This window comes from Epinephelus fuscoguttatus, linkage group LG1 (genome assembly GCF_011397635.1).
Source record: "Epinephelus fuscoguttatus linkage group LG1, E.fuscoguttatus.final_Chr_v1".
Taxonomy (NCBI): Eukaryota; Metazoa; Chordata; class Actinopteri; order Perciformes; family Serranidae; genus Epinephelus; species Epinephelus fuscoguttatus.
The window spans coordinates 36321587-36333829 of record NC_064752.1 but is presented as its reverse complement, the minus strand read 5'-3'; the positions used below and the strand labels follow the sequence as shown (position 1 = coordinate 36333829).

At 39.7% G+C, this 12243-nt stretch overlaps 1 protein-coding gene across 1 annotated transcript in view; it reads right to left on the bottom strand.

Moving 5' to 3' along the window:
- Window positions 1-12243, bottom strand: part of camk1b (calcium/calmodulin-dependent protein kinase Ib) — a 48004-nt gene that overhangs the window by 31576 nt on the left and 4185 nt on the right. Inside the window, exon 2 of the mRNA XM_049576407.1 lies at window positions 7323-7436. Coding sequence (XP_049432364.1) covers window positions 7323-7408 — 86 coding nt within the window. The 5' untranslated portion in view covers window positions 7409-7436. The remainder of the gene's footprint in view (window positions 1-7322; window positions 7437-12243) is intronic.

Genomic DNA, 12243 nt, shown 5'->3' with positions numbered 1-12243 from the left:
TAGAATCAGTGCGCTGCTAAAAATAGTTTCTGCTGTCATGTAATAGAGTTACAGCAAAATACAGAAAATATCAATACCAATTTTCCAAACACGTGGACTGTGAATCTGTAAGCAGCCAGGTCTGAATGATGACATACTGAACAACATAGCTGGAGACTGCAGGATAAGTCAATATTTGAAATACAGCCAAGGGGAGCGCCGGGGAAGCCAAGGGAATCCAAACTTTCCCAGCAAGAAGGTCTGGATTTATGTGTATGTGTGTGTATGTATGACGTGGTATAAAAAAGGTTTTAATTCATTTTGTGACCAAAAGCTAGCAGATTATTGTGACAGAGGTTTTTTATGTATCCAATAGGGTTCAGCAATATGTTAAAAACAGCCACACAGTCAGAAACACAGGCTTTGATTTGGTCGACAGCTAGTGGGGATGGCTAACAATAGCAACTGTTTTCAACACAGAAAAACTGTTAATTACAGACGACACTCAGTGTTAGATTTATTATCATGGATTATTTTAAGTCTCCAAAAAGTCACTGCTGGAGTTTACGGCTGGATTACAGGACTTTTAGGCAAAAGTAAGTATGTCTCTCATATGCAGTATATAGACATATCTAAAGTTAGCAATGTTTTGTCATGCATGACATCGTCCATCCCAGAGTTGACCTCTGTAGTGTCCAGTATGACAGATCTTTCTCAGTAGTTCTTTTCAACACTTTGTAATGAGACAGACTCACGGACGCAGCTAGAAAAGCTCTGCTTCAATGATACAGTACGCAGTTTATGTTCCGATAACATTACATTAGACATCCCATTTATTTTTCACTTGCTGAATCCAACACAGGGTTTACTTACTCAGGGCAACCGTTAATGTTGAACCCTGATTCCCCGCTGTCTCTCTCTGCTGCCTACTGAGCAGCATCTAAAATAAAATTACAAAAATCACCCAAAATGTCACCCTAAAAAACCCCAAGAGGCCTTTCAATCAGTGTTCTCAGCCAATCCCTGATAGACAATATATTCCTCCAATCACCCACCCTATAGTTTCCAACAATTTAAGTATATGAGTAGATTGATGTTTGACTGTGTATACTATCTTACTGTGTATACTATCTTACACAATTACTCTGAAGAGGATCAATGGTTGGCCCTGTGATTAGCTGTGTGTCCTCTCCCTGTATAATGAAAGCTTTAATTTCAGCTGAGAATCAAAGGGTGGCAGGGCACACTGGGATCCCTGTTCTTCAGCAAACACAGTGTAAAACCAGGAAACAGTCAGAGAGCAGGTGACAAGAAAGGGGAACCAGAACAGAGATGGATTTGTAACAGCAGGGATGTGGTTTTGGGCTGGGCTGGACAGACATAAACACAAACAGAAAGACAGAGAGAGGAAGAGAGAGAGGGGAATAGATTAACATAAGTAACAGACATGAGAAAAGAAGGAGAGCAAAAGAGGATTTGAGTTGATTGCAGTGACAGTGCTGTTGCCTGTGTGTGCATTATTAATTCCCATCTGTTTTGATTACAAAAACAGAGGCAACAGCAGCTTGGGGATTCACAGTACAAACCTGCACATGCCACTGGTATCTGCTTTACCACCCTGTATCATTACTGTTTGTGTCACTGAAGTGAGACATTTGAAGGAAATCTGCCAATGTACCTGTCATTGTTAACATGGGCTAAAAACATATTAATTACATCTAATCATAGAAACAAGATCACTAATTCTATACTATGTTTGCAGAGGCCAATAAGTGATAAGTCACAGAAAGATTTGAATGTGCTCATGTTTTAGATGTAGCTCCTAATGTTCATCTTCTTCGTGGTCAAAATATCAGTAAGGGTGCAGCAACACGAGCACATTTATAGAGAAACGTCTGTTTCTGTGTTTTCCTGTAAAAGAGAGAGCGAGTTCATCTCTCGCACAATGCACACATATGCACCCGTTGGAGGATTATTAATAGCAAATCAAAAACTTTGTTTCCATAGTGACTGTTTGAGTCCATTATGGAAAGTGTCTGCTGTTGTTACCAAGACAACAATCCAGCAATGGCAAATGAATGTGGCGCACAGCTGAGTGATGCGGTGAGCTGGTGATCTCTCCATAAACAAGCTGAGCACCAAACTGGGGGCAGGTGGAGGACTGGAGGGATGACAATGAGAGGGCTGAAAGGATGGCAAACAGTTTCATGTATGCACCCATCAGCTGTGCTTAGACACTTATACAACTTCAATTTGACTTGATGATGCTATATTTACCTGAGTATAATATCCACATTCTGTGCATAGTGTGCTTGCTAAATAATCTAAACATTTCATGAATCAGACTTTAATTTGGAAGTAACTAACACAGTTATGTAAGCTAGCCACATTAGGTTGCATATCTAGCACTGTCAGTCACTCCACATTTAAGTCATCCCTATTATAGAAGTTCTACACATAAATTAAGAACTCCAATATGTTATTTCCATGGCCTGGGAAAGTTCAATCAGTATTTGTGAACATGAGCTACTCTTATGTCTCACACTTGTGATGTCATCAAGTATAATGTCTGGAACTGCTCCAAGCATGATGAATGGGAGCTTGATTTTGTGGCCCCACAGATAGAGATGTTCTGATACCATTTTCCATCCTGATACTGACTCCATTTCCTAAACTTGCATATCAGTCAATACCAAGGACCAATCCAATACCGTTGCTCCAAAAAAATTAACAGCTAAATACTACAAACCCTGTATGGATATGAAATGATTACAATCTTTGTCATATGGCTTATTTTAATCCATTTGTAAAACAACAAATACAGAGAATGAGCTCCATAGAACTTTGTTTTACTTTTTTTATTCTTTACTGCTGTAAGACAGTAGTTGCCACTGGCTGCACAGCGCATTTTTCTGTGAAGGCTACTGTTTTAGAGAAAACTGCCATTGTATCCAGGTCTGAAACTACTTTAAAGTTCATAGATAAATTACATGATATCGGATCGGTGCGTGCACTTTTATAACAGCAAATGCTGGATCCAGCATCCCCCATCCAGCATTTGCAGCATCAGAGGCATTTCAGATAATGGTACAGGAACAACTCTACCCATAGAATGTTTCTTTTCTTTGTTATTACACCTAAATGAGCTTTATCCTATTGTAGTGTTCTCAATTGTGGAACATAAAAATGTCCCCGTATACGCGCAACTTCCCCTGGCTGCTTTCAGTGTCATCTATAAACATCTCTCTCAATTCATTGTCTGTGGAGCAGGTCCACATTTTATACCCTGTAACATCACAAATTTGAGTTTTAGCATTCTAGTTTTTGGATTTGGGAGAGCGTTGTTCATGATTACTAACATTTTTGGACTGTCTTAGACTATGGGAACTGCATGTATGAAGTTTGAAAATAGACATAGTTTCCCTTTAAGTTCTTTGAACTGAGGTCCACTGATCCTCTTTCTATTGCAGTTTATCTGTGTTGGGTATGCTGTCTTAAGTGAGCTTGAGTCCCATACATCTTAAATAATTAATGCATTTTTTCATCAATGCCTGTGCCAATTATCCCATAGATAATTCAGCCTGTCTTTTGAGTATGATTTTGCCTTTAGTATGTTTACAGTAGTGATACCGACAGGACAGATTTTTGTTGTTTGTAACTGTTACGTTACGTCAGTCCTTTTCAGATTCTGTTTACACTATTTTTCTACCCTCTGTGCATCAGTGACTGAAGAAGCTAAGGAAGGCTTCACAAACTTAGAAAACAATCTTAGGTTTCATCTTGGATTCAGCTTGTGTTCACAAAACATAATCCTGGACTAACAAGGATGTGCGTGTATGTATAAGGTGCACGGAGTGAGACACCTTGGATAAACATCCTGTCTTGTGACATTCAGCACCCATGATCAAGGATCACAAGCAAAGAGTAGCAGGATTAAAAGTTATACTTAACTGCAGTGCAATTTGTTCTCTGAGAGCAAACTAGGGTCCAAATGGCCTCTACCAGTTTGGGAAGGCTGGGCAGAGGCTTCACTGTGGGATGGATAGCAGGACCATTTAGACAGGAGGCCCGAGTCAACCCCAGGAGGGGTTAAGAGGAAAGAAATGATCTTGTCTTGGTGATGGAATATGCTCTATTGTTGCGAGTGCCAAATTACATTTGGACAAGTGTACTGTATGGCTAACAGAATTATGCTCCTACTCACTTGCATAAATATAGAATAGACTGCCATATAAGTCAGGCCTGAGAGATCAGGCAGCAAATGAGTTATGGCTCCACAAATGACAAGCAGTAGGCATGCCATCATGCACTCCCAAAAACAAGCATGACCATTTTCAGACAAATGGGTGCGCGCACACACACACACACACACACACACACACACACACACACACACAATGCTCTCAAAAGTTAAGAGGTTTAAGAGAGATTCAAAGGCACCAAGAAAAGCAGAGCAGCGGAGACACAGCGAATATAATTCATGGCAAAATACCCCGACAATACTCCTCAAAATAATTCCCTTGTCCCAATGGCTTCCAACAGGACTGTCATACGCTAAGGCACTGTCAACCTTTTTTTTCATTTTCAGGTCAATTGAAAATACCAAAATAGGGATAAAAACATAATATATCAATATCAAGTTTAAAACAAAAAACTGATCAAAATAACAACCACAACATAAAAATGGATTGATCCCTTTCCAAGTCTAAAACACAAAGAAAAACAAACTTTCATACAAAAACCTTGTCAAAACGTGGGCCTGCAGTAGGACTGATCCCAGTTTATATGTGGGACTGAATGGGGTGGCTGTAGCTTGAAAGATAGAGTGGGTTGAACACTAATTGGAAAGTCAACTGCTAGATCCCCGGCTCCTCCAGTCAGCAGTTCAAGCCCTGGACTCCTTCTGTGTGTGTGTGTGTGTGTGTGTGTGTGTGTGTGTGTGCAGTGAATGGTTTCTGAGTAGCAGGTGGCATCATGTATGGTAGCCTTGGCCACCAGTATGTGAATGTGTGTGTGAATGGGTGAAAGTGTAAAACAGCTCTTTGAGTGGTTGGAAGACTAGAAAAGTGCTGTACAAGTGCAGGTACATCTACCATGTATAGCTCCTTTCACACATGCACTGCAAACCTGAAATTATCTAGACATTACCAGGAGGACCTATATGTGACAATGCAAATGTCTGAATCAGTTGGATCGGGCATTAAGTGCACATTATCCTGCTAGTTCCCTAGCACAAAGTCTGTGTCATGTCCAAATGAGCCGACTGTGACTAGAGCAGGTCATTGACCAGAGAATTCATAGCAAGCAAGTAGGCATGTTCATGAAGCAAAACCAACAGAAAACATGCGAAGAAGAAGAAGATGGGTAATTTATGAGAAGACGGCAATGAAAGCAAGTAGCAGAAAGATGACGAGATTCAAGAACTTCCCTTGGTAAGGGCTGAAGCCGACATTGCCAGACAAATTCAAGGAATGGGAAGAGACGCTGTTGTTTATGACCAAATTAAGAACCGGCTATATGACTGCAGTGTAATCTGCATCATGTCCTGCCTCCTGCATGCTCTAGCCTATATAACATGGAGTATTTCCAGCAGGTGAGAATGCTTCTGACACATACAGTCTCCTGTCGTATGCTACACTCGAAAGAGAAACAATGTCGAGACCTGATTCTCCTGACACTGTCCAGAGTTTCTTTCATATGAGAAAACGGCTTTTGTTATCCTAATGTATGAAGTGTTATCTTTACATAGGCACAGGTGTACATTAAAACTGCCACAGCAAAAAACCTTGTCCTAAAAACAAAAATAAAACTCATGCCTGACAGTAAAAAAACAGCCCCTCCCCCTCCCAAAATATCTCACACTCACCAGCTATGCAGACATAAACACACAGTGAAAAATAGAGAAGCTAGAATCCAAGGTTGGAACTGATGTCAAGTAAAACTCATTACTGTCAATAATGGTCTATATTTTTTTCCATGTAGTTAAGTTGGACTGTGTTCAGCTTTGTTGGCAGCTCTAGCTTTATAAATGATTGTTGATAAGTTAGGTCTAGCTGTACTGTGCCTTTTTAAAATCATTTGACAAATTGAGAGTTAAATCTTTATTCAGAACACCTATACAATCTAATGTAATCTAATACAACAGCCCAGCAATAACTTAAAGTGTATCAAGTTCAGTTTTTGTCAACACTGTGTCAGAGGTGTTGACTCAACCCCGTGTTAATTTATGAGGCTGTTTATTCAGTGGTGCTGTTCCACTGTGACCTGCATTTCCTTAAGAGGTGGTTCTTATGTTCTGTCTAAAATTATTTACATGCAGAGAGCAGAATATCAGCCTCTCAATGTAACGCTTTGTGGCTGGTTTGCTGACCCTGTGTCAGAGAGGTGCAGTAAATCAACAGGGTCCTAATGACACAGTGTCAACAAAATGGAACATCATATGCTGCTCAAAGGTGTATTGTAGTGCTATTGTATTGCAGCATGGAGAGACTGACTTAACTGCCTGAAATATTGTATTGTAATGTGTTTTTAAATGTTAGAGAGGTTTACACCATTTTGTAGAAGTCTGTGTGTTTCAACTAAAGCACAAAAATAGCTGATAGTGTTAACATGACACAATTAGAGATGGTCAGAGCAGCCAACAATGCAGGTGCAATTTCATACCAAAACAAGTTCAGTATAAAATTGCGATTCACGACCACCTGATCTACATTATACAAACTCATCTGTGCCACACCACCTACCTTGGCAAAAACAGATTCATTAGGGGTCATGAAATCCCCAAACTGGTAAAGATGCAAAAACAACCTGAGAAAAAACGGCATTGCTGCTCCCGCTGGCTTTGCACTGACACGGTTACCATATGTGTGCTGCTTGCACCACATCAGGTTCCCATTACAGCCTGTTTTGTCCGATTAAGCATCAAGCTGTTTGTATAGGAACACTGTCTGAAGCAGCCCAGCATAAATATCCACTGAGCAGAGACACATTTATAAAATGCAGCAAAACCTTGTCACGAGGCTAGATGCACTGTAATAAACTGTTGGCCTGTCAGTCCTTATCAAACAGGGTCTAATTAGTAACAACATGGCAATATTTACTTGCCTTGCATGATAATTTATAAGGTTCAATCCATACAAAAGTATCATGATCAGAAACAAAACAAATGCATCTGTATTTGTCCATCTGAAAGAGCGGCGAACAGATACACATTAAATGCATTATTAAAAATGCAAAACCCCACACCCTTTATTCAAATGGTGGTAATGTTCCCTAAAGTGTGAAAAAGCGATCATGCACAGCTGAAACACAAGTATTTTTGCCGCTGGCACTGACACACTTACGTTCCCAGGATCTCTTTGAAGTCATACTGATCCTTCACATCTGTGGTCTTCTTTTTCCAGGCATGGCAGTCGTCACCCAGTGGCATCTTCTTGTTGTTACGGTCAGAAACAATACTAGTGAAGAAAAAGAGGATAAGGAGGAAATGTTCATTAATATAAACAGTTTAACTGTCTCCAGCCCCACCTACATTACTGCGCTGATAGTCCTGCTCACTTTTCTTTTCTGATTAATTATAAATGTGAACATAAAATAAGTTAAGATGTTTTTATGACTTGGATTACGGACAGTGGGTTTCTGTGTTTGCCACTTGTGATGACACTCTAGTAAGCAACACATGATGTCGTGTTGGGAAATGCTGACATTTGATCGTTGCCTCTTTCAAACAAAGAGGCAATGCAAATTACTTTACATTTACCATGTATGAAATTACAGGGTAGAGCTTTGCTTTGTGCACGTTATGATGTTGCTGTGTTGTGAACATTCAAATTTTTTGGCATGACCGTTGGGAGTTTGCATTAGCCCTGTGAGTGTGTATTGCAGAGGAGCACTTCCTGCCGCTATAAGTCGCATAAGGAAGTGAAGTAACTGACTAATGTTTTGTAATTGTTTTGCACAATTGCATGTCATGTTGCCAAAAAGATAACTTCTGTCTCACAGGTTCAGGCAAAAAACTGGCCTAAACCAGTGACGATGTTACAACTAGCTTGACAAACAGAATGTTGAAAAAATGTGGTTGGTCTGTCAAACAGACAATTATATGTGTCTCGGATGACTTAAGACTTAAGTGGTAAACCTTGCTTCCTCTGTAAAGTGATTTTCACACACATTTGACACAGGCTCAGGCTGCATTTCATCCATTATACTGAAATACTACACAGGTAAATACATGGGTCGTTGTTTTTTTGCAACTTAAGGGTGGTGACCGAAATTTTGTGGTTACTTGGAAGGTTCAACATGGCAGACAGTGCACAAGATCTGGTCTAAATCAGGGCTGGGCAATATGGAGAAAGTCAAATATCACAATGTTATTGACAAAATACCTCAATATCAATATTGCAAGAATATTTTAGGGTTGACTATTGGTGCTTTCACAAAACGTTTATTAGGGCTGCCCCTGAAAGTCAGAGATTTGAATCATCAGTCAGAGACCCCTCAGTCGACTGAGATTGCTTCAAGTTGAGCAATCGTTTTTTGTTTCTTTGTTAGTTTTCTTTTTTTCCAGTCAGTGTACAGTGTAGGCTACTTCTGGGGACATTTCGCTTCACTTCCACTCTGCTCTTCGATACAGGCTGCTACGGAGTACTTAGGCAGCTGCTGTGGGAGGAGAGGCTTTGCACCATAGGGCTCTGAGATAACGTTATCTTCTGCCTTCTGCTTAGAAGTGATGAATTAACTTAATACGATACAGTCATCTAACTTCTGTTTGATATCTCGTTAGCGCAGTTAGCTTGTTTACTATATCACGTCTGTTACTGTTACACTGAACGTCCAGCTGAACCCCTTTCAAACACTCAAACTCTATGTGGAGAAATAAAGGAATGAATAGTGGAATATTTGTATTGAACAGCCAGATCTGGCTCACTGGCAGCTGAGTTAGGTTAAGCCCTCATATTTATACAATGAGATTTTTGATAAATAATCATCAGTAATGTGGATATAATGACTAAGTGGGCAAAATCAAATAATTAAAACAGAACAGTCTGGTGATCATTTTATTATGAACCAGGAAAAGACAGCAGTCATGATATCCAAAATCAAAGAGGATATCTCGTCTTTTATCACGATATCAATAAAGTATCAATACACTGCTTTGGTATGTTTGTCAGCAGGATTTGGAAAAACTACTGGCCTTATTTTCACAAAATTTGGTGGAAGGGCGTAGCATGGGCCAAGAAAAAAAGCCATCAAATTGTGGAGCAGATCTGAATCACATGATAGATAAACAAATTATATTACACTGTCATTAACATTGCGAGACAAGACATATGACCCTGGGAGAGGGCTGTGCTCTCTGAGTGCCCTTCTAGTTCTGACGTTATGAAAAGTGTCCTGCAATCACATTTAGGTATTTTTATGATCAAGATTGAATTTTATTGTAGAAGAGGCTCAAAGTCATGGTCAGTATCCACCAGGTTAATAAGTAAACTATAGTTTCACTCTAGAAACCCAACTGTTACTATAGAAGTTTGAGTACAGTGATTCACCTTTTTACACCAAAGCCAAGCAGTGTGATGTAAAAGAAACTGTCTTAGATGCATTGCAATTGTCTCTTAACAGATTATGCAGAAAAATCAAAAAACATAAATTTAAAACCAAATTCTTCACATTATGATCGCCTGTAACACCTTTGTGTCCTTATGGCTAAACCTATTGGACGGTGAAATGTAACTGAGGTAAATGTGTGCATCATGTTTACCATCAGTCTTACTAGTACTGTATTAATAAAAGATAACAGAGGTAAATTCATCTGTTTATTTTAATTATGTCGGACTACAGAAATGCTATGTTTTTAGCAGCCAGTAGTCACACAGTTGGAAAAGAAAATCATTCATGTATAGGAATCAAAAATTCATCAATATTCACTTTATAATCACCCTCCGAATCACACGTGAATCATGAGGCGCTTCGCTGTTTCCTTTGGTTTAACAATGATTCTGTCAAACTTACTGACTGAAACTTTAAGATGAGCCTCTGCCTGAAGAGGGAAGAGCCAAAACTCTGGAACCTGTCAATCCATAAAATGTCAGCTTATCTGAAAAATATTTGATACTTTACTGTTCTTGTGTAATGCTCAGGTTTAAGTGAGGTGACACAAATTAGCGCCACAAAACTGGGCCAAATCAAAAATCAGGCCAAGGTGTAAGGTACAAAATACACCCCTAAGAGTAAGAAAGCGATACAAACAATACTAATTCTACTTTAGTTTCACTTGCTTATTATTTTTTTTGTTTGTCCTCACCACACTCTGGAATGCTGGAGTGATCACAGAGGACCCTGCTGTCACAGCTATCATCATCTAAACCCAGAAAGTGCCTATAACTCAGACCTGGGAGACTAAAATAGCTCTGTTCATATCAGCATGCCTCACTCCTCCTCTGTTCCTGCTGCCTGCCTGGCAACTTCACAGTCTGTCTATATGAGATGATGTAATGTATTGTTCTGGATCATACAAGAGCCATTTTGTTAAACACAATATAATGTCACAATTAATCATGTCTCTATTAGCTCAGAGTCAGCTCATTTACATGCTGAATTGTGTGTATGAGTGGCATTAAGCGATAGACAGGGGTGGGCTTTACACCGCTGTTATCTCAGAATAAATGTTAATAGGACATGGCCTCTGCTAGCTGCATTCAGGTGCAGTCATTGATTGCTGCACACACACACACACACACACACACACACACACACACACACACACACACACACACACAAAAACAAACATGGTGGCCCTCTCTCTGCCTTCACTAATGTCAGAAGTCAGCTTCATACGTGTCGTCATGGCAACCCAAAGGAGCTGCTATGGTATCTGAGAGTCGACATTGCTTTAGCGTCTAATAGCAGGTAGCAGCTAAGGTGGAAATCATTCTGGTCACTCAGAGGCTGGCTGCAGTGGTCTGGTGTGTGGTTATTGGATATGTATTAGATGGACATCTCACACAAGAAGCAGTGAAAAATGATACAACCTCATCAGGTATACACTATGTACAGCATCTGATAAACAATGTAACCAAAAGTGCCCGGAAACTAAGTGTACAGTTGAACAGTTGAATTGGTATCATTCATCATTTCCTCCACTACATTTTGCATTCCATTTAAAACAAATGAAGAAGAAGGAAGTACCTCTGAAGTTTGCACAATATAGCAGCATGCAAAGTAAAGTGCTTAAGGGAAGCAGTAAGAGGAAGTCCAGTGTAATGTGTGTGAAAGCTTTACTGGTAAATCTGCTGTGTTGGGGCCTCTGTTCCTGTAGTCTAATAACTACTGTAGGGGACAAACAAACAATACATAGTAGACTGTAACTCTATTCCTCAGTACATCTTCAACTTGACACCAGTCCCTTTCTTTGAGTATTGAGGATCAATTACCGAGCATGATTTTTTTTTTCCACAGTTTTCATTGAAAAATGATCTCTAGTAGGTCAATGTGTGCTAAACAACCTCTGTAAGTACAAAAGAATACAGAGCAGTGTTTATGCAAAGAGTAGGGCAATTTTTGTTCTGACATGTTGAGATTCTTTAGCCTTTCTGAAGTCTGGTTGTGAGAAGAGGACTTTGAGTTTGAAGTGCTGAAACTAACAGACTTGCTAGTCAATACAGAAATATTTTGTGAGAGTTATACAAATAAACATTGAGTAGGCTAATTATTTATTACTGAAGTATTTCACTGATGGAAAGACAGTGTTTTCATAAAAGTGGTCTGTCTATGCAGTAGAAAGATGCAAATACATTTGAAATTGGTGCTACATGACCAGAGGAAACAGAGGAAATGGGCTGTGACATTTGCTTTTACTCAAGAGGTGTAAAACCCGCAACTACCAGAATGCACTGCACCACACTGGACTAATAAAAACCTCCGCTGGTAGGTGACATGATGCGAATTTGACACAGGAAACAGCACGGCTGCCAGCTGGTAACAAACAATCTCAAATTACAGTTAAACAGTAAGCTAGAAATACTTTTCTGAAAACATCTGAGGCAAGAAATAGAAATAAGATGTTTTAGGTGACAAATAGGCAATACGGTAACAGAATCTTGGTTTATATTTGATCAGTGCTGTCCAATTTTATCGTTCATTTGGAGTTTGGTCTGCGTTTGAGAGAGAGAGAGGTGGGCATATGAAAATGCAGAACTACAATCAGTAGTCCCTGCAACAGCTCCAGAGCCAGTGAAAATCCGCATTTCGCGTCATCCAGTGGAT